Raw genomic sequence first — 21,995 nt, 5'->3', positions numbered from 1 at the left:
AAATAAATAAATAAATAAATAAATAAACTCTTTGTTTGTCACGCCAAGTCAGATGTTCCCACCTCAACATCTTTAAATGTACTCGCCCAACAACGCACAATACTCACATCAACACAATCACCAAACAGCTTGCTTTCTCTGATGAATCTCCTTTGGGGTGACACCTTCTACTGTCAAAAATTCAATGACTGCATGTTGCTTAAGTCGCATTGACCAACCATCTGCGCAGGGTTCCATACTTCGTACTTTAACAACACAACCATTCAATACTAAGGCTTCCCGCCAAAATGGAACTGTAGAGGAGAGTCTACTAAACAAGCCAGTACCTGCCGCATACCAGTACTGCCATCTCTTGAGGAGTTACGAAGGTGGAGGCATTACTTTTCATTCAACCCTCGTATATGATGCTGGAGAACACCTTGTCGCCTGACTACCTCCTTGACGCCTTATTGTATTACTTTTGTAATACAACTTTGTCACACACTCATTATATAAAAAAGGGCAACCAGTTTCTCGTAACTCCTGACTCCCAAGTTCTGGTAACAGCAAAACAGTGCAAGCAAGGAACCATTCACTCAATGCCAAAGACCAGCTCATCACATGTCAATATTTCACTTGAAATCCAAGCCAGGAAATATGTGCAATTGCGCCAGAGAATGTGTCTCAATCCTCTTCACCAAGAACCAGTTCTCTGGAATAGTTACTTGAGTGTTGGACTAGGATACTAGGAGTGGATGGCCTTGGCTTCAGAGAAAAGCAACCCCATCCTTCACTTGCCCACTGTCCTCAGGTGAAAAAGTATTGCTAGGAAAATTGAATGAAAGGGTAGAGGCCAAATTAGGATTCTTTTTGCATGGCCTGCCAATGCTTTAATTGTACTTCGTTTTTGATTTGGGTGATGGTTGGAGTTTTTATGTGACAAGAATCAATCAGGGCCAGCTAACACCCCCACCAAGAATTTTAAAAGTTTGAAACACTGGGTGAGAAGGCAATGTAATGTATGACAAGAGTTCTTCTTCCCAACCTAGACATCCCACAGACATATCAACCTCACTTGCCTAGTTTACCAAACAGACCCCTCAACCTCTGAGAATGCCTGCTACAGATGTGGGTGAAACGCCAGGAGAGAATGCTTCTGGAGCAAGGCCATACAGCCCGGAAAACTCACAGCAACCAAGTGATTCTGGCCATGAAAGCCTTCGACCACAAACTGGATATTTCATTACGTAGTTTTGGGGCACACGTGTTTTAGATACATAAACCTCACTTGCCTAGTTTCCAACAGGTCCCTCATCCTCTGAGGATACCTGCTACAGATGTGGGTGAAACGTCAGGAGAGAATGTTTTTGAAACATGGCCATACAGCCCAGAAAACTCACAGCAACCTATTGATTCTAGCCATGAAAGCCTTCAACAACAAACTGGATATTTCATTAGGTAGTTTTGGGGCACACGTATTTTAGATACATAAACCTCACTTGCCTAGTTTCCAACAGGTCCCTCATCCTCTGAGGATGCCTGCTACAGATGTGGGTGAAATGTCAGGAGAGAATGCTTCTGAAACATGGACATACAGCCCAGAAAACTCACAGCAACCTATTGATTCTGGCCATGAAAGCCTTCAACAACAAACTGGATATTTCATTAGGTGATTTTGGGGCACACGTGTTTTAGATACATAAACCTCACCTGTCTAGTTTCCAACAGGCCTCACAACCTCTGAGGATGCTTGCCATAGATGTGAGCAAAACATCAGGAGAGAATGCTTCTGGAACATGGCCATACAGTCCGGAAAACTCACAGCAACCCAGTGATTCTGGCTGTGAAAGCCTTCAACGACAAACTGGATATTTCATTATGTAGTTTTGGGGAACATTTGGTGGACATTGATCTTGAGTTTGGGAATTATAGTTCACCCACATCCAGAGAGCACTGTGGACTCAAACAATGATGGATCTGGACCAAACTTGGCATGAATATTCTATATGCCCAAATATGAACACAGATGGAGTTTCAGGGAAATAGACCTTGACATTTGGGAGTCGTAGTTGCTGGGATTTATAGTTCACCTACAATCAAAGAGCATTCTGAACTCCACCAATGATGGAATTGAACCAAACATGGCATACAGGACTTCCATGACCAACAGAACACACTGGAAGGGTTTGGTGGGCATTGACCTTGAGTTTGGGAGTTGTAGTTCACCTACATCCAGAGAGCACTGTGGACTCAAACAATGATGGATCTGGACCAAACTTGACACAAACATTCCATATGCCTAAATATGAACACAGATGGACTTTGGAGGAAATAGACCTTGACATTTGAGTTTGACATTTGAATGTAAATATCTGATATGTAGGATGTATTTTCAGTCACTGGACCAAATTTGGCACAAATACCCGATATGCCCAAAATTTGAATACTGGTGGGGTTGGGGGTGATTGATTTTGTCATTTGGTAATGCTGGAGTTGCTCGGATTTATAATTCACCTAAAATCAAAGAGCCTTCTGAACTCCATCAATGATGGAATTGAATCAAACATGGCACACAGAATAATCATGACCAAGAGAAAATATTGGGAAGGTCTGGTGGACATTGACCTTAAGTTTCTGGAATTGTAGTTCACCTACATCCAGAGAGCGCTGTGGACTCAAACAATGATGGATCTGGACCAAACTTGGCACGAGTACTCAATATGCTCAAATGTGAACACTGGTGGAGTTTGGGGAAAATAGACCTTGACATTTGGGAGTTGTCGTTGCTGGGATTTATAGTTCACCTACAATCAAAGAGCATTCTGAACCCCACGAATGACAGGGCAAACTTCCCACACAGAACCCCCATGACAAAAAGAAAATACTTAAGGCCATCAAATCCAACTCTCTTCATCAGGGCAAGAAAACGTAATCAAAGCCCTCCTGACAAAGAGCCAGCCATAGATATAGATAGATAGATAGATAGATAGATAGATAGATAGATAGATCGATAGATAGATGTGATTCACACACAGATATAGTATCATAGATTTGAAAGGGACCCTTAAAGAAGGACAATGATATGTTGCATGTTCCAGGGTGGGCAAACCAGGCACTCTCCACATCAACGCTGACAAAGAAACAGCAAGAAATACTGTTTACCCACAAGCAGAAAGAAATTACATACATTACAACACTTTCTCATTACTTTATTTTCCAGATCAACAGACTGGGCCACAGCAACGCCTGGCAGGGGACAGCTAGTGTCATAAATAAATAAATAACCACTCACTTTAAACCCACTCCCACAACATATCAGGAAAGCAGCAGGGTCTCACCCATGTACACTCCTGAACGTCCCTCCAGCCAACAAGGTCCCTTCGCAGTCCAGAATCTCCTTGAGAAAGCACCCTGATTTAGTTCAGTCTTCCAGCTATCAAACATTAAACCAAGCAGAGCAAACTCAACTGACTGGAACCCCTTCTACGGAAGAGTAGGGCTAGCTCAGGCACGCCTCGAAGAAAGCCGCCTTGGAGATCCGTCAAAACAAAATATGCAGAGAGACCGGGGTGGGGGGGTGGGTTACAGGTACACTACAACATCGTTTCTTATGAATCCCAGGGACAAAGGACTTTTGTCTGCTGGAGCTAGGTGTGAATATTTCACAGCTGTGGACAAGTCTACATAGGAACCACAAAACACAGTGCCCAGACATGCATCAAGGAACATGAAAGGCATTGCAGACTACTTCAACCAGAGAAATCAGCCATAGCAGAGCACCTGATGAACCAACCTGGACACAGCATTTTATTTGAGAACGCAGAAATGCTGGACCACACCAACAACCACCATGTCAGACTACACAGAGAAGCCATTGAAATCCACAAGCATGTGGACAATTTCAACAGAAAGGAGGAGACCATGAAAATGAACAAAATCTGGCTACCAGTATTAAAAAACTCAAAAATTACAACAGCAAAACAACATAGAGTAAACAATCAGGCACATCAAATCACTCTCAACAAAAGATTCCCCCAGGCACTTTCAAGCCATTAAATGCTAATCAAGGTGGTCAGTTGAAACCTTCACACCTAGCTCCAGCAGACAATAGTCGTTTGTCCCACCCTGGTCTTTCCACAGATATATAAATCCATTTTCCTACTTCCAACAGACCTCGCTACCTCTGAGGATGCTTGCCATAGATGCAGGCAAAACGTCAGGAGAAAATGCCTCTAGAAAATGGCCATATAGCCCGGAAAACCTACAACAACCCAACTACAATCCTATCTCATCAGCCAAAAGCAGGCCACATTTCCCATTGAAATACTAATGTTTATATTGTTAAAATTGTTCTTCATTTTAATTATTGTATTTTTTAAGCGTTTTTTGCACTACAAATAAGATATGTGCAGTGTGCATAGGAATTCATTAATTTTTTTCAAACTATAATCCGGCCCTCCAATAGTTTGAGGGATTGTGACCTGGCCCTCTGTTTAAAAAATTTGAGGACCCCTGCTCTAAACCATGCGACAATGAGAGCGATTGGTTTTGCAAAACTCTCTTATAGTGCCGAGGCAACAGGGCTGTTGGGAGGGAAGAGGCTGACTACCCACTAAAGATTACTACGACCACATCAGCTCTCGGTTATGAAATACGGTTTTCTGTGGGTGAGCAGATGGTGACTACTGGATGGCATATGCTCTGTATCAGAAACTAGAGCTGATGTGGTCTATCCAATGCAGTTTTCTGAATCAGCAACCCAAATAATCCGACTGAATCTAAAGTTTACCAAAAATTGATTCTAATTGGTACTAATGGATCAAAATAGTCCCTGTTCAAGTGGTCCCTGGTCAAACTGGTCCCTGGCAAACTGGTCCATGGTCATAGAATCATAGAATCCTAGAGTTGGAAGAGACCTCGTGGGCCATCCAGTCCAACCCCATTCTGCCAAGAAGCAGGAATATTGCATTCAAAGCACCCCGACAGATGGCCATCCAGCCTCTGTTTAAAAGCTTCCAAAGAAGTAGCCTCCACCACACTCCAGGACAGAGAGTTCCACTGCTGAACAGCTCTCACAGTCAAGAAGTTCTTCCTCATGTTCAGATGGAATCTCCTCTCTTGTAGTTTGAAGCCATTGTTCCGCATCCTAGTCTCCAAGGTAGCAGAAAACAAGCTTGCTCCCTCCTCCCTGTGGCTTCCTCTCACATATTTATACATGGCTATCATGTCTCCTCTCAGCGTTCTCTTCTTTAGGCTAAACATGCCCAGCTCCTTAAGCCGCTCCTCATAGGGCTTGTACTCCAGACCTTTGATCGTTTTAGTCGCCCTCCTCTGGACACATTCCAGCTTGTCATTATCTCTCTTCAATTGTGGTTCCCGAATTGGACACAATATTCCAGATGTGGTCTAACCAAGGCAGAATAGATGGGTAGTATGACTTCCCTGGACTAGACACATTGATGCAGGCCAAAATCCCATTGGCTTTTTTTGTCGCTACATCACATTGTTGGCTCATGTTTAACTTGTTGTCCACAAGGACCCCAAGATCTTTTTCACACGGACTGCTCTCGAGCCACGCATCCCCCATTCTGTATCTTTGCATTTCAACGTGGTCCCTGGTCAAAACGGTCCCTGTTCAAGTGGTCCCTGGTCAAAACGGTCCCTGGTCAAAATGGTTCCTCTTCAAGTGGTCCCTGGTTAAAATGGTCCATTGTTAAGTGGTCCCAATCTATGAGCCATAGGCTGCCAGTCTGTGACAGTTTTCCAGGAAATTATAATAATGTGGCACAAAATAATAATAATAATAATAATAATAATAATAATAATAATCCTTATTTATATTCCGTCCTATCTTCCCTGGAGGGCTCAGGGCGGATTCCAACAAACAGAAAGGAAAACATTCAATTCCTCAATAACAGTTGCCCCCCGACTCTGGAACTCTCTCCCCAAGGACTTCAGACAAGCCCCAACATTGGAAGTCTTTAGGAAGAGCTTGAAGACGTGGTTGTTCCAGTGTGCCTTCCCAGAATAGGAAACTCCAAGCATCATGTCCCAAATGCACTTTACTAGAGATTTAAGATTGTCTGCACACTGCACCTATCTCCAAAAACTTATCCATTTCACTTGTCATGCCCAGCATTTTTTAAAATTTTAATCATTACATTTGGCCCGGCCTTAGTTTTAAATGCGTAGTGGTGTTATTGTCTAATGTTTATTGCTATTGTTTTAATGTTTATTGCTTGTTTTATGAGTTAATTATTGTTGTATTTGTTATGCTGTTGTTTTATTGATATGTTGGGCCTCGGCCTCCGCACCGAGTTCTTCGGGAGATGTTAGCAGGGTATAAATAAAGGATTATTATTATTATTATTATTATTATTATTATTATTAATCTATATATATATAAATGTTCTGTGCATAATGAGTACCCTAAAAACAAAAGAACCAATGAACGAAATCACACCAAATTTGGCAACAAAACATCTCACAATAAAAAGAGTGACCATCACTCAAAAAAAATATGATTTTGTCATTTGGGAGTTGTAGTTGCTGGGATTTATATTTCACCTATAAGCAAAGAGCATTCTGAACCCCACCAACGATGGAATTGAACCAAACTTGGCACACAGAACTCCCATGACCAACAGAAAACACTAAAAGAGTTTGGTGAGCATTGATCTTGAGTTTGGGAGTTGTAGTTCACCTATATCCAGAGAGCACTGTGGACTCACACAATGGTGGATCTGGACCAAACTTGGCACAAATACTCAATATGCACAAATGTGAACACTGGTGGAGCTTGGGGAAAATAGACCTTGACTTTTGGGAGTTGTAGTTGCTGGGATTTATAGTTCATTACAACCAAAGAACATTGTGAACTCCACCAACGATAGAATTGGCTCAAACCTCCCATATGTGAACAAATGTGAACACTGGTGGAGCTTGGGGAAAATAGACCTTGACTTTTGGGAGTTGTAGTTGCTGAGATTTATAGTTCATTATAATCAAAGAACATTGTGAACTCCACCAACGATAGAATTGGCTCAAACTTCCCATATGTGAACAAATGTGAACACTGGTGGAGCTTGGGGAAAATAGACCTTGACTTTTGGGAGTTGTAGTTGCTAGGATTTATAGTTCATTACAATCAAAGAACATTCTGAACTCCACCAACGATAGAATTGGCTCACACTTCCCATATGGAATCCCCATGACCATCAGAAAATACTGTGTTTTCTGATAGTCTTTGGCGACCCCACTGACACCCCTTCGCGAACCGCTCAGGGGTCCCGACCCCCAGGTTGAGAAACACTGGTCTAATGTTTATTGCTATTGTTTTAATGTTTATTGCTTGTTTTATGAGTTTATTTATTGTTGTATTTGTTATGCTGTTGTTTTATTGATGTGTTGGGCCTCGGCCTCTTGTAAGCCGCACTGAGTCCTTCAGGAGATTTTAGCGGGGTATAAATAAAGGCTTATTATTATTATTATTATTATTATAAATACAAGTATAATAACCAAAATAACCCCACATGAAGAGCAACTTAAGCATAACAACTATAGTTTAAATAAAGCATAATCAATTGAAAAGTATCTATATATATATAAATGCTCTGTGCATAATGAGTACCTTAAAAACAAAAGAACCAATGAATGAAATCACACCAAATTTGGCAACAAAATGTCTCACAACACAAGGAGTGACCATTACGCAAAAAATTAATATTTTGTCATTTGGGAGTTGTAGTTGCTGGGATTTATAGTTCACCAACAATAAAAAAGCATTCTGAACTACCATCAGAACTCAAAAACCACTGGGGGAATTGACACCAAATTTGGACACAAGACACCAACAGTCCAATTTATGTCCTCCACTCAAAAAAATTTATTTTGTCATTTGGGAATTGTTGTTGCTGGGATTTATAGTTTACCTACAATCAAAGAGCATTCTGAACTCTACCAATGATGGAATTGGGCAAACCTAACACACGGGGCTCCCATGAGCAACAGAAAAAACTGGAAGGGTTTGGTGGGCACTGACCTTGAGTTTGGGAGTTGTAGTACACCTACATCCAGAGAGCACTGTGGACTCAAACAACGATGGATCTGGACCAAACTTGGCATAAGCACTCAATACGCCCAAATATGAACACAGATGGAGTTTGGGGAAAATAGACCTTGACATTTGGGAGTTGTAGGCACTGGGATTCACAGTTCACATACAATCAAAGAGCATTGTGAACCCCACAAAGGACAGAATTGGGGCAAACTTCCCATACAGAACCCCCATGACCAACAGAAAATACTTAAGGCCATCCAATCCAATTCCCTTCATCAGGGCAAGAAAACGTAATCAAAGTCCTCCTGACAAAGAGCCATCCAGCCATACATAGATAGATGATATGGTTCACACACAGGGAGATATAGAATGATATATTTGAAAGGGACCCTTAAAGAAGGACAATGATATGTTGCATGTTCCAGGGTGGGCAAACCAGACACTCTCCACATCAACACTGACAAAGAAACAGGAAGAAATACTGTTTACCCACAAGCATCAAGACATCACATATACTAGAAACCAACACTTTCTCGTTCCTTTAATTTCCAGATCAACAGACTGGGCCACAGCAACGCGTGGCAGGGGACAGCTAGTAACTAATATAAAACATCCAAATTAATACATCAAAGCAACACAAAGATGGTATAGTCCCCAAAGCAATGGAGAAAAATACTGCTGGTCTGCCACATCAGACAGTTGAAGAAGTCCTGCAATTATATTCCACAACCCTTCCCCAGATTTTTGGGGAAAGACTATTCCGGTAATGAAACTTCAAGAGGGCTGCCAGTCTCACCTACCTCAGGAACCGCAATCTCCGGGCTGGGGAGGCCTCTCACACTCCGTAGCATGACCGGCTGGCTGCTGTTCATGCCCGCAGGAGTTTTAGCTGTGGCCCAGCTCCATAAACACTGCATTGTTACCACAGTAATCTCTCCCTCGAACTAAAGGATTTGACAAGCTTTCATCGGTTTTGTTTCGAGCACCAGCTTTCAAGATTTAACTGTTAATTTTGAAAAGACAGAGAAAACAAGCCACTGAGATAACAACCCGGACTTTCCCCACGACCCGCACCAGAGCTGTGGTTTTTTAAAAAGCCACCCTGAGAAAGACAAGCTCCTCTGTCGGATTGGTAGAGTCAGCAGATATTTTAGATTGTAGCCAGCAGGCTATTTATGAAAAGAGGGGTGGTCCTGGGGCTTTCCAACCAACCCTGCCAGGCGGCTTTATTTTTGGAAATGGCTGAGGCAGGACGAGAGTGAAAAAGCATCCTGGAAAATTAAGAGCTACCGTTCGTTCGATTTTTGGAGGAGGAGTGAGGTTTCCTCCAATATTTATTAGACTTTTAAAAAATAGGATGTGCCTGGAAAAATTCACTGTGTACACACCACAAGTAACACTGTCTGTCACTTCCATCTCCACACATACACACACATATACACCACATGCCATCTTATGCCTTACTAAAAACTCTTTTACACCTGCTCAACAGCAGTATGTGTGAAAAAGATCTTGGAGTCCTTGTGGACAACAAATTAAACATGAGCCAACAATGTCATGCGGTGGCAAAAAAAGTCAATGGGATTTTGGCCTGCATCAATAGGAGTCTAGATCCAGGGAGGTCATGCTCCCCATGCAGAGGCGGCCCTAGGTAATTTTCAAGTGTAAGTAAACAGTATTTTGGGAAGTAGTAGCCAATATTGAAGGGCCAAGGCAGTGATGTCTTTGGCCCACCCCCTGTCCAGGAATCATCCAGCACACCAACATCTTATTTATTATTTATTTTATTATTTATGTAGGGGTTTTTTATACCGATCTTCTCACCTCGAGAGGGACTCAGATTCGGTTCACAACATGTGTCAAATACAATTTTACAACACACAGTGCATTATCAAAAAACATTAAAAACATATTTCAATGAACAGTATACAATATACATCATCAACATCACAGATACATATAAGCCAGGTCGTCAGAACATTAGTCGTAGTTCACAGTTAAGTCGTGCTCCTTCCATATAAGCCCACATTGACTCAGTTATCAAAGGCCAGATCCCAAAGCCAGGTCTTTGTTAGTTTTCTGAACGTCAGGAGGGAGGGTGCGGTTCTAATCTCCAGAGGGAGGGCATTCCAAAGCCGAGGGGCCACCATCGAGAAGGCCCTGTCTCTCGTCCCCACCAAACGTGATTGTGACAGTGGTGGGACCGAGAGCATGGCCCCCCCGGACGATCTTAAGGACCTTGATGGTTTGTAGGGGAGAATCCGTTTGGACAGGTAAACTGGGCCAGAGTCGTTTAGGGCTTTGTAGGTCAAAACCAGCACTTTGAAATGTGCTCGGAAGCTAATCGGCAGCCAGTGGAGCTGGTTCAACAAAGGAGTTGTGTGCTCCCTGTACCCAGCACCTGTTAGTAATCTGGCTGCCGCGCGTTGGACTAACTGCAGCTTCCGGGCAGTCTTCAGAGGCAGCCCCACGTAGAGAGCATTGCAGTAATCCAAACGGGATGTAACCAAAGCGTGTACTACCGTGGCCAAGTCAGCCTTCCCAAGGTACGGACGCAGCTGGCGCACAAGTTTTAGTTGTGCGAAAGCTCCCCTGACCACCGCTGAAACCTGGGGCTCCAGGCTCAGCGATGAATCCAGAACTCCCAGACTGCGTACCTGTGCTTTTAGGGAGAGTGTGACCCCGTCCAGCACTGGCTGTAACCCCGTACCCTGTTCGGTCTTACGACTGACCAAGAGTACCTCTGTCTTGTCTGGATTTAGTTTCAATCTGTTGTCCCTCATCCAGTCCGTGACAGCGGCCAAGCACCGGTTCAGGACCTGAACAGCCTCCTTAGTAGCAGGTGGAAAGGAGTGACAGAGTTGGACATCATCTGCGTACAGATGACACCGCACCCCGAAACTCCGGATGATCAAGAAATCAAGAAATACGAGCATTCCTAAGATCTTCAGAGATACTCATGGGAAAACCTCAGCAAGCGAGAGTCCAAACGTGGCAGGTTAAAACGATGGCTGATACCGAATGAGAGACTCCCCTGGGCACAGAGAAGAGTGGGCTACTTGGAAGGTGCTGAACAGACTGTGCTCTGTCACCATGAGATGCAGAGCCATCCTTAAGAAGTGGGGCCACAAAGTGGATCCACGACATGCGAGTGTGGAGAAGAGCAACCTATAGACCATCTATCGCAATGCAGTCTAAGCCCTGACACATGTACAATGGAGGACCTTCTCACAGCAACATCAGAGGCACTCCAAGTGGACAGCTACTGGTCAAAGGACATATAATATGTGTTTTTAAAATACATTACAACTGGTTTGCTTCTGATATGATAAATAAAAGTGTGTCTTTTTAAAATTTATGTGGAAGACGCTGTGCATCCCAGACCCGGCAGAAAAGCAGAATACAAACCAAATGAATAAACAAATGAATATTTGGCACAGAAGCACCAGGCAGTGATGCTGGAAATTAGGAATGTTAAGTACTTTCCTGTTTTTCCATGCAGCACAGAGGGGCTTATGGAACAGTTAGCAAAAATAAAGGCAATTCTTGCTAAATAGTTACGTTTCAGACCATGTGAGAGCTGAGATAAGAAAGAATATGGAGCAAATGTGCCTTTTTCACAAGTACATAACAAAAGACAACCCTGGCTTCACCTCTGACCTGACCTATGAGACTAAAAAGCAAAACATACCCTTTCCCGTTTCAGTTCATACAAACCCATCCCAATTTCTCTACAGCCTTTGTCCCTCAAATAATATTCCATAACACAATTCTTCCCTACTTTTTCACTGTCATAGTATTTTTCACCACAACAGATATTTCCCTTGGGAAGTTCGGAAGAACTCTCAGAGGAGGAAAATACCTTTCAACTCCCACCCAAATTTCCCCAATGGAGATCTCTGCAGATGAGTCAGAATTGCACCTTCCACACTTTCAAATGCAATCGAACCAATAAGCAAGGTGTTCCCTTCCATCAAAATAGAATCATAGAATCATAGAATCAAGAGTTGGAAGAGACCTCAAGGCCATCCAGTCCAACCCAATTCTGCCAAGAAGCAGGACTATTGCATTCAAATCACCCCTAGAATCATAGAATCAAAGAGTTGGAAGAGACCTCATGGGCCATCCAGTCCAACCCCATTCTGCCAAGAAGCAGGACTATTGCATTCAAATCACCCCCAACAGATGGCCATCCAGCCTCTGTTTAAAGGCTTCCAAAGAAGGAGCCTCCACCACACACAGAGTTCCACTGCTGAACGGCTCTCACAGTCAGGAAGTTCTTCCTCGTTTTCAGATGGAATCTCCTCTCTTGTAGTTTGAAGCCATTGTTCCGCCTCCTAGTCTCCAAGGAAGCAGAAAACAAGCTTGCTCCCTCCTCCCTGTGGCTTCCTCTCACATATTTATACATGGCTATCATATCTCCTCTCAGCCTTCTCTTCTTCAGGCTAAACATGCCCAGCTCCTTAAGCCACTCCTCATAGGGCTTGTTCTCCAGACCCTTGATCATTTTAGTCGCCCTCCTCTGGACACATTCCAGCTTGTCAATATCTCTCTTGAATTGTGGTGCCCAGAATTGGACACAATATTCCAGGTGTGGTCTAACCAAAGCAGAATAGAGGGGTAGCATTACTTCCCTAGATCTAGACACTAGGCTCCTATTGATGCAGGCCAAAATCCCATTGGCTTTTTTTGCCGCCACATCACATTGTTGGCTCATGTTTAACTTGTTGTCCATGAGGACTCCAAGATCTTTTTCACACGTACTGCTCTCGAGCCAGGCATTGTCCCCCATTCTGTATCTTTGCATTTCGTTTTTCCTGCCAGAGTGGAGTATCTTGCATTTGTCACTGTTGAACTTCATTTTGTTAGTTTTGGCCCATCTCTCTAATCTGTCAAGATCGTTTTGAATTCTGCTCCTGTCCTCTGGAGTATTGGCTATCCCTCCCAATTTGGTGTCGTCTGCAAACTTGATGATCCTGCCTTCTAGCCCTTCATCTAAGTCATTAATAAAGATGTTGAACAGGACCGGGCCCAGGACGGAACCCTGCTTCAGGCACTCCACTTGTCACTTCTTTCCAAGATGAAGAGGAAGCCTTGGTGAGAATCACCCTCTGGGTTCGTCCATTTAACCAATTACAGATCCACCTCACCGTAGTTTTGCCTTGCCCACATTGGACTAGTTTCCTTGCCAGAAGGTCATGGGGGACCTTGTCAAAGGCCTTACTTCACAAGGTTCCCAACTTTAAATAGCTCGGTGGGAGGCCAAAGGCTGATTGACAGCAAGGAAAGAAGATTAAAGACCCTAACACTTTCTAGCACACAACCTAACAAGCACGTGTATGCATTTCTGTATTTAATTATCCTCTTTATTTGCCCCTCAATCAAAGTTTTCTGTGTACACATTAACAACATGAAATAGAAACTAGTAATAAAAAGTGGGAAATTGAAAACAAGTAAGAACGGGTTGAGCAGCAGCTGAGGAAAAACAGAATGGAAGAGGTCCAACTACTGTATAATATGAGGGTTGAATGAAAAGTAATGCCTCCATCTTCGTTACTTGGATTTGGATGGGAATATTTTAATAACTCTAAAGCAGAAATAATCCTTAGAATGTGCTCTTTAACTACCACTATTCACTTTTCCACATAATCAGCTGACAATTGGAGCCCCCGGTGGCGCAGTGGGTTAACCCCCTGTTACGGCAGGACTGAAGACTGACAGGTCACAGGTTCGAATCCCTCTATTCTGCTCTGTTTAGACCACACCTGGAATATTGTGTCTAATTCTGGGCACCACAATTCAAGAGAGATATTGACAAGCTGGAATGTGTCCAGAGGAGGGCGACTAAAATGATCAAGGGTCTGGAGAACAAGCCCTATGAGGAGCGGTTTAAGGAGCCAGGCATGTTTAGCCTGAAGAAGAGAAGGCTGTAAGTAAGTAACAGTAAGTAATAGGCCTGATTTGTTATTAAGAGCTGTAATTAGCCACAACAGCATGGGTTAATCCAGACTTGAGCACATGCAAGAGCTTTAATGAGTATTATAGAAGGACGTTTTGCTAGATTCAATATTTTTAACTAGCTGTGCCCGTCACACGTTGCTGTGGCCAACCTTCCCTCCCTCTTTCTCTCCTTCCTTCCCTCCCTCGTTCCTTCCCTCTTTTTCTTTCTCTTCTTTTTTCTTCCTTCTCTACCTGTTTCTTTCCTCGCTTCCTTTGCTTTATGGTTCCACATCCTTCCTTGTCTCTTTCCTTCTCTCCTTCCTTCCTTCTCTCCCTCTTTCTCTCCTTCCTTCCCTCTCTCGTTCCTTCCTTCCCTCTTTTTCTTCCTTCTCTACTTGTTTCTTTCCTCGCTTCCTTTGCTTTATGGTTCCATCCTTCCTTGTCTCTTTCCTTCTCTCCTTCCTTCCTTGTCTACCTTTCTCTCTTTCTTTCTCTCCTTCCCTCCTTCCTTCCCTCTTTCTCTCCCTCCTTCTCCCCTTCCTTCCTTCCTTCCTTCCTTCCTTCCTTCCTTCCTTCCTTCCTTCCTTCCTTCCTCCTTTCTGTGTATATGTGTTTTGTGTGTGCATATATGTGTTTATATATTTGTGTATAGGTAAAGGTAAAGGTAGTCCCCTGACATTACGTCCAGTCATGTCTGACTCTGGGGTGTGGTGCTCATCTCCATTTCTCAGCCGAAGAGCCAGCGTTGTCCGTAGACACCTCCACGGTCATGTGGCCGGCATGACTGCATGGAGCGCTGTTACCTTCCCGCCGGAGCGGTACCTATTGATCTACTCACATTTGCATGTTTTCGAACTGCTAGGTTGACAGAAGCTAGGGCTGACACATATACACATATTTGTGTATATGTGTATATATATATATACCAAAAAAGGTCATGAGTTCGAAGCCAGCCCGGGTTGGAGTGGGTTTCCAACCAATTGTGTAGCCCGTTGTCGACATTTGCAACCCGAAAGACAGTTGCATCTGTCAAGTAGGAAAATAAGGTACCACCTTAAAGTTTGGGGAGGCTAAATTAACTAATTTATGAGGCCATTAAAAAAGACTCCAGCAAGGTGGATTGGGATTTCCAGATCTGAAAACATATCATGAGGCATGCGCCCTTCTGTGGATAAGAGATTGGATGACATTAGATAATGGAAAATGTTTAAATCTAGAAGGACATGATCTTCGTGTAGGCTGGCATGCCTATACGTGGTATGACCGAGAAAAAAAGGAAAAAAACTTTGGAAACCATTTTGTAAGAGCATCATTATTAAGAGGTTGGATGAAATACAAGAATTATTTTTATACCCAAACGCCCCTATGGGTTTCACCGATGGAGGCGCATCAAAGAAGATTACTAGGATGGAGAGCGTGGCCAATATATAGAGATATATTAGTGAGGAATACTATGGAGATTAAATCCTTTCAGCAAATAAAAGAAATAAATGGGAATAGAATCATAGAATCATAGAATCAAAGAGTTGGAAGAGACCTCATGGGCCATCCAGTCCAACCCCCTGCCAAGAAGCAGGAATATTGCATTCAAATCACCCCTGACAAATGGCCATCCAGCCTCTGCTTAAAAGCTTCCAAGGAAGGAGCCTCCACCACACTCTGGGGCAGAGAGTTCCACTGCTGAACGGCTCTCACAGTCAGGAAGTTCTTCCTAATGTTCAGATGGAATCTCCTCTCTTGTAGTTTGAAGCCATTGTTCCGCGTCCTAGTCTCCAAGGAAGCAGAAAACAAGCTTGCTCCCTCCTCCCTGTGGCTTCCTCTCACATATTTATACATGGCTATCATGTCTCCTCTCAGCCTTCTCTTCTTCAGGCTAAACATGCCCAGTTCCCTAAGCCGTTCCTCATAGGACTTGTTCTCCAGACCCTTGATCATTTTAGTCGCCCTCCTCTGGACACATTCCAGCTTGTCAATATCTCTCTTGAATTGTGGTGCCCAGAATTGGACACAATATTCCAGATGTGGTCTAACCAAAACAGAATAGAGGGGTAGCATTACTTCCTTAGATCTAGACACTATGCTCCTATTGATGCAGGCCAAAATCCCATTGGCTTTTTTTGCCGCCACATCACATTGTTGGCTCATGTTTAACTTGTTGTCCACGAGGACTCCAAGATCTTTTTCACACGTACTGCTCTCGAGCCAGGCATTGTCCCCCATTCTGTCTCTTTGCATTTCGTTTTTCCCCTCAAAGTGGAGTATCTTGCATTTGTCACTGTTGAACTTCATTTTGTTAGTTTTGGCCCATCTCTCTAATCTGTCAACATCGTTTTGAATCCTGCTCCTGTCCTCTGGACTATTGGCTATCCCTCCCAATTTGGTGTCGTCTGCAAACTTGATGATCATGCCTTCTAGCCCTTCATCTAAGTCGTTAATAAAGATGTTGAACAGGACCGGGCCCAGGACGGAACCCTGCTTCAGGCACTCCGCTCGTCACTTCTTTCCAAGATGAAGAGGAAGCATTAGTGAGCACTCTCTGTGTTCGTCCACTTAACCAATTACAGATCCACCTCACCGTAGAATATGACTTGGCTTCATTATTTGCAAATGAAAGAATACATTAAGCAAGATAATAAGATGATACATAACCTGGCTTACGGAGCGGGAGCAAGTGAAACCATGTATGATAAAATGGGCAGAAAATATAAGAAGACCTATTCAATTTAGAGAGTGGGAGCAGATGTGGAACAAAAAACTGAAATATGTGTATGCAACAGATTTAAAAGAAAACTGGAAAAAAATGTTCCACAGATGGTACACCACTCCAAAGAAAATATCTTTAATGAATAAGAATGCTTCTGATAAATGCTGAAAGGGTTGTCATCAAATAGGTACCTTTTACCATATGTGGTGGACATGCAAAGAAATAGAGAAATACTGGTCGAAAGTACATGAGGAGACACAAAATATTTTGAAGAGAGTTTTTAAGAAGAAACCAGAATACTATTTACTGGGATTTACGGATTTGGAATTACAATTAGACGAGAACTAAGATAGACTATTTACTTATGCTCCAACAGCGGTGAGAATATCTTTGGCGAAAGTTTGGAAACAGGAAGATATCCCTACCATTGAAGAGTGGTTAGGGAAAATAAGAGAAATAAGAGAAATGGACGAACTAAATTTTTTCATGAAAAAGAATACCGGGAATCCGATAAAGAGGACAGATTGGTCTCTTTATGAAAACTATGAAAAAGAAAGAAACAAGTAAATAAGAGGAACATTCAGTCGAGATACAAAAGGAGCAAAATGGAGATACAACACTAGATGGAGAGATGGAAGTCAATTTTTTATCATATTTGTTTTTATTTTTTGAGGGTCTTTTTGGCTTTTTTTTTTTTTTTTGCTTTTTTGGTGGGTTTTTTGGAGGACCTGGGGGAGGAGGGGTGGTTTCTCTGTGTCTTTCTTTCCTACTTTACTATCTTCTTTTTTGAATATTCCCCCTCTTTCGATGTTATTTTCAAATACTTCGGGAAGTCTGACTTGGCCACGGTGGTACACGCTCTGGTCACATCCCGCCTTGACTACTGCAACGCTCTCTACGTGGGGCTGCCCTTGAAGACGGCCCGGAAGCTTCAGCTGGTTCAGCGCGCGGCAGCCATGTTACTAACTGGAGCGGGTGGCAGGGAGCATACAACGCCCTTGTTGTCCCAGCTCCATTGGCTGCCGATTTGCTACCGGACCCAATTTAAGGTGCTGGTTTTGGCCTACAAAGCCCTAAACGGTTCCGGCCCAAAATACCTTTCGGACCGCAGCTTGGCCTACGAGCCCACGAGGACCTTGAGATCGTCTGGGGAGGCCCTTCTCTCGATCCCGCCTGCCTCACAGGCACGTTTGGCGGGGACGAGGGAGAGGGCCTTCTCGGTGGTGACCCCCCGGCTGTGGAACACTCTCCCTGCAGACATCAGACAGGCGCCCTCCCTCATGTCCTTCCGAAAAAGCCTCAAGACATGGCTGTTCGAGAAGGCATTTAATTAAGTGCTATAACAATGTGGTAAAGATGACTGGAATGGAACAAGGAATATGAGATTGGTTATGATTCCACTATGAGACGAAGCGGATTTTTAGTGTAGTTTTTGTAATTGTTATGTAGTTTATATGTTGTTGTAATTGCCTCTTTGTAAATTGTCTTTTATATGTGTGTACACCGCCTTGAGTCGCCCTAAAGGGCTGAGAATGGCGGTTAATAAATGCATCAAATAAATAAATAAATAAATAATACTTTAATAAAAAATACTTTAAAAAAAAGACTCCAGCAAAAGCATGCGGGGAATGCGGAAGTAAAGCGACAGCTCCCCTGGTGGCCAGAAAGAGTTAAATAGCCTCTGTCTATGTCTGTATATGTTGTATGTCAAAATTGGTATTGAATGTTTGCCATATATGTGTACACTGTAATCCGCCCTGAGTCCCCTGTGGGGTGAGAAGGGCGGAATATAAAAGCTGTAAGTAAGTTAGTAAGTAAGTAAGTAAATAAATAAATAAAATGTGTGTTTGTGTATATATGTGTTTTTTGCGCATGAGTTGTAATGTATTTTTTTGTGTTTTGGCTTTAAAAGTCCCTTCTGCTGTGCTTTTCAATGTTTTTATGAGTGATGTTCACTAGTTAGCATGATAGGTGTATTGTGTCCAAATTTGGTGTCAATTCATCCAGTTGTTTTTGAGTTATGTTAATCCCACAAACAAACATAGCATTTTTATTTATATAGAAGACACACACAGGCAAAGATACGCATGTCCCAAAACAAAAGCCAAAATTTCCAAGAAACTTTTTTTCTGCCCTGCTCTTACATAGTGCAAGCAAAAACTAGGTCATGACAGTTCTGGAAAAAACATTGCTAAACAAGTGGATCTTTTTCCCCCCCAGAAGGTAGATAGGGCGCAGTGCGAGGGAGAAAGATGCAAAGATAACATCGTCTTATGCATCTTGCCAATTGACGGTTTTTCTGCCAGTTGAGCATCAAAATGCTACAAAACAAGTTGGGTCTCCTCCTGGCAAAAACAGACTTAGGCGAAGTACAGCACATGGCAAATAACACATATTTTTGCTGAGTTTCCAAAAGGAGAAGCACACAAAATTATATGTGACTAGCCGTCCCCTCCCACACGTTGCTGTGGCCCACTCTGATGATCATGGGGGTTCTGTGTGGGGGTTTGGCCCAATTCTATCGTTGGTGGGGTTCAGAATGCTCTGTGATTGTAGGTGAACTATAAATCCCGGCAACTACAACTCCCAAATGTTGAGATTCTATTTTCCCCAAACTCCACTAGTGTTCACATTTGGGAATATTGAGTATTTGTGTAGAGTTTGGTCCAGATCCATAATTGTTTTGAGTCCACAGTGATCTCTGGATGTAGGTGAACTACAACTCCCAAACTCAAGGTCAATGCTCACCAAACCCTTCTAGTGCAGTGGTTCTCAACCTTCCTAATGGTGTGACCCCTTAATACAGTCCCCCATGTTGTGGTGACCTACAACCATAATATTGTTTTCATTGCTACTTCATAACAGTCATTTTACTACTGTTATAAATCATAATGTAAATATCTGATATGCAGGATGCATTTTCATTCACTGGACCAAACTGGGAACAAATACCCAATACACTCAAATGTGAATGCTACTGGGGTTGGGGGAGGATTGATTTTGTAATTTGGGAGTTGTAGTTGCTAGGATTTATAGTTCACTTATAATCAAAGAGCATTCTGAACTCCACCAGCAATGGATTTGAACCAAACTTGGCTCCCATGACCAATGGAAAACATTGGAAGGGTTTGATGGGCATTGACCTTGAGTTTGGAAGTTGTAGTTCACCTATATCCAGAGAGCACTGTGGACTCATGCAATCGTGGATCTGGACCAAACTTGGCATGAATACTCAATATGCCCAAATGTGAACACTGGTGGAGTCCGGGGAAAATAGCATGTGGACAATTTCAACAGAAAGGAGGAAACATGAAAATGAACAAAATCTGACTACCAGTATTGAAAAACTCTAAAATTAAAACAGCAAAACAACAGAGAGGAAACAAACAAGGACATCTAATCACCTCTCAACAAAAGATTGCCCTAGGCACTGCCAGGCCATCAAATGCTAATGAAGGTGGTCAGTTGAAACATTCACACCTAGCTCCAACAGACAAGAATCCTTTGTCCCATCCTGGTCATTCCACTTTTTCCTAGTTGCAACAGACCTCACTACTTCTGCAGGCAAAACGTCAGGAGATAATGCCTCTAGAACATGGCCATATAGCCTGAAAAAACCTGCAACAACCCCCACTTGACTAGTTTTCCAACAGACCTCTCAACCTCTGAGGATTCTTGCCATAGATGTGGGAGAAATGTCAGGAGAGACTGCTTCTGGAAAACTGTCATACAGCCCAGAAAACTCACAGCAACCCAGGGAAACCTTTTGTTTATAAACCTTCCCCTCCCATATTATTCAAATCTAGATTCATCTCAAAATAAAACCATGAAGTGCTTACCTGCACGACGTCTTTCCTCAGGTTGACAAGATATAGCCAGTCACTGAACCTTGGGTAGCTATTCAGCTCTGCTGACCTGTCGCTCGGAGGGACACTCAACTTGCACTGCAGCTGGATGCCGATGTAGCGGACCAGTTTCACCTGTTGAGTCAGGAACGAAAAGCATTAATGAGCTGAACGAGGAAGCAGCTTGGATCAGTTTCACCTCCAGACTCCAGGCAGGTGGCCTTTAACCAGAACTGGCTTCATCAAGGTTAGGCTAGATACAACAGAACAGTGATGGTGCATTTTACACAGTTTCTTTCATATATAAACAAAGAGGTGGGAAAAATACAGGCAGCCTTGAGGATGAGTCTGATCAGACAATGTTATTTCCTCAGAGTATAACATCCAGGGTATATGTGCTGTTATGCGCTGGGCCTATGACAATGTCTGTTTACAGGAAGTGCTTTCTATATGCCCAAAGGGACGCCAGGGTGCCTCAGCTAAAGGGTCCCATAGGTTTCCCAACACAAAGTTCTGTAGAGGCTCAAAATAGGTTCAACAAAGTTCTTTATTAAGGCTTAAATCTTTGAACAAATGAATTAAATGCTTTATAATCTTGAAAAACTGGTAGCTTTCTCGATCTGCCGACAAGGGACAGGCAACTGCTTGATGAACTGTTCCTATCTTCTTTAGGGAAACCTTCCGACCCCTCCTTGGGCAATCTTTCTTTACTCTGCTGGCGTGAGGCCCCAACTCCCGGCTCCAAGCTGCGTTATGGATAGCCTGAGTGGTCCCTTACCAGGCAATGGTTGCTGTAGATCTGCTAAGCTGGTGTCCTATAGATTTGTCCCACGAAGGCCGTGGAACCATTCCTTTATTTTCCAGCATAGCTGGCTATATTCCCCCAGCAAAGCTGTGGAACTATAACTTTACTCCCCAGCAAAGCTGTAAGAAGTGAAGCTTTTTGCAAGTGGAACAGAGAAAGCCCACACATCCTGCTGTAAGGCTCCAAACTGTGAGACTGAACTAAAAGTCCCCAATATATCCCATATGCATGGGGGTATTGGGGTAATGATACAAAAGGTTTGCTAGGGTAGACCCTCTTTCACTCGGACTCAGCCCCCCCCTGAAAAAACCTTAGCCCCCCCCGAAACCCCCCCTGGAAAAAAACTCATTCCCCCCTCCCCCCCCCCCCGAATCGAAATCCTGGCTACGGGTCTGCATTCACGCAAACTAACAGTGCAAGAAAAAGAAATTCAAATCTCCTGGAACAGTTGTGCCAACAGTTGTGCCAAAGGGTGTTATACTTGACCAGTATAACACCCTTTTTTTTGCGGCGGCAAAAAAAGCCAATGGGATTTTGGCCTGAATCAATAGGAGTCTAGTGTCTAGATCCATGGATGTCATGCTCCCCGTGCTCTATTCTGCTTTGGTTAGACCACATTTGGAATACCGTGTCCATTTCTGGGCACCACAATTGAAGAGAGAG

General features: G+C 43.2%; 1 protein-coding gene across 1 annotated transcript in view; it reads right to left on the bottom strand.

The window, feature by feature from the left end:
* Positions 1–21,995, bottom strand: part of KSR1 (kinase suppressor of ras 1) — a 214,573-nt gene that overhangs the window by 103,170 nt on the left and 89,408 nt on the right. The window contains exon 2 of the mRNA XM_067472008.1: positions 20,522–20,662. Coding sequence (XP_067328109.1) covers positions 20,522–20,662 — 141 coding nt within the window. The remainder of the gene's footprint in view (positions 1–20,521; positions 20,663–21,995) is intronic.

The sequence above is a fragment of the Anolis sagrei genome, chromosome 11, assembly GCF_037176765.1.
Source record: "Anolis sagrei isolate rAnoSag1 chromosome 11, rAnoSag1.mat, whole genome shotgun sequence".
NCBI classification, from domain to species: domain Eukaryota; kingdom Metazoa; phylum Chordata; class Lepidosauria; order Squamata; family Dactyloidae; genus Anolis; species Anolis sagrei.
Note: the sequence above shows the minus strand (reverse complement) of the source record. Positions and strands in the feature narration are given on the sequence as shown.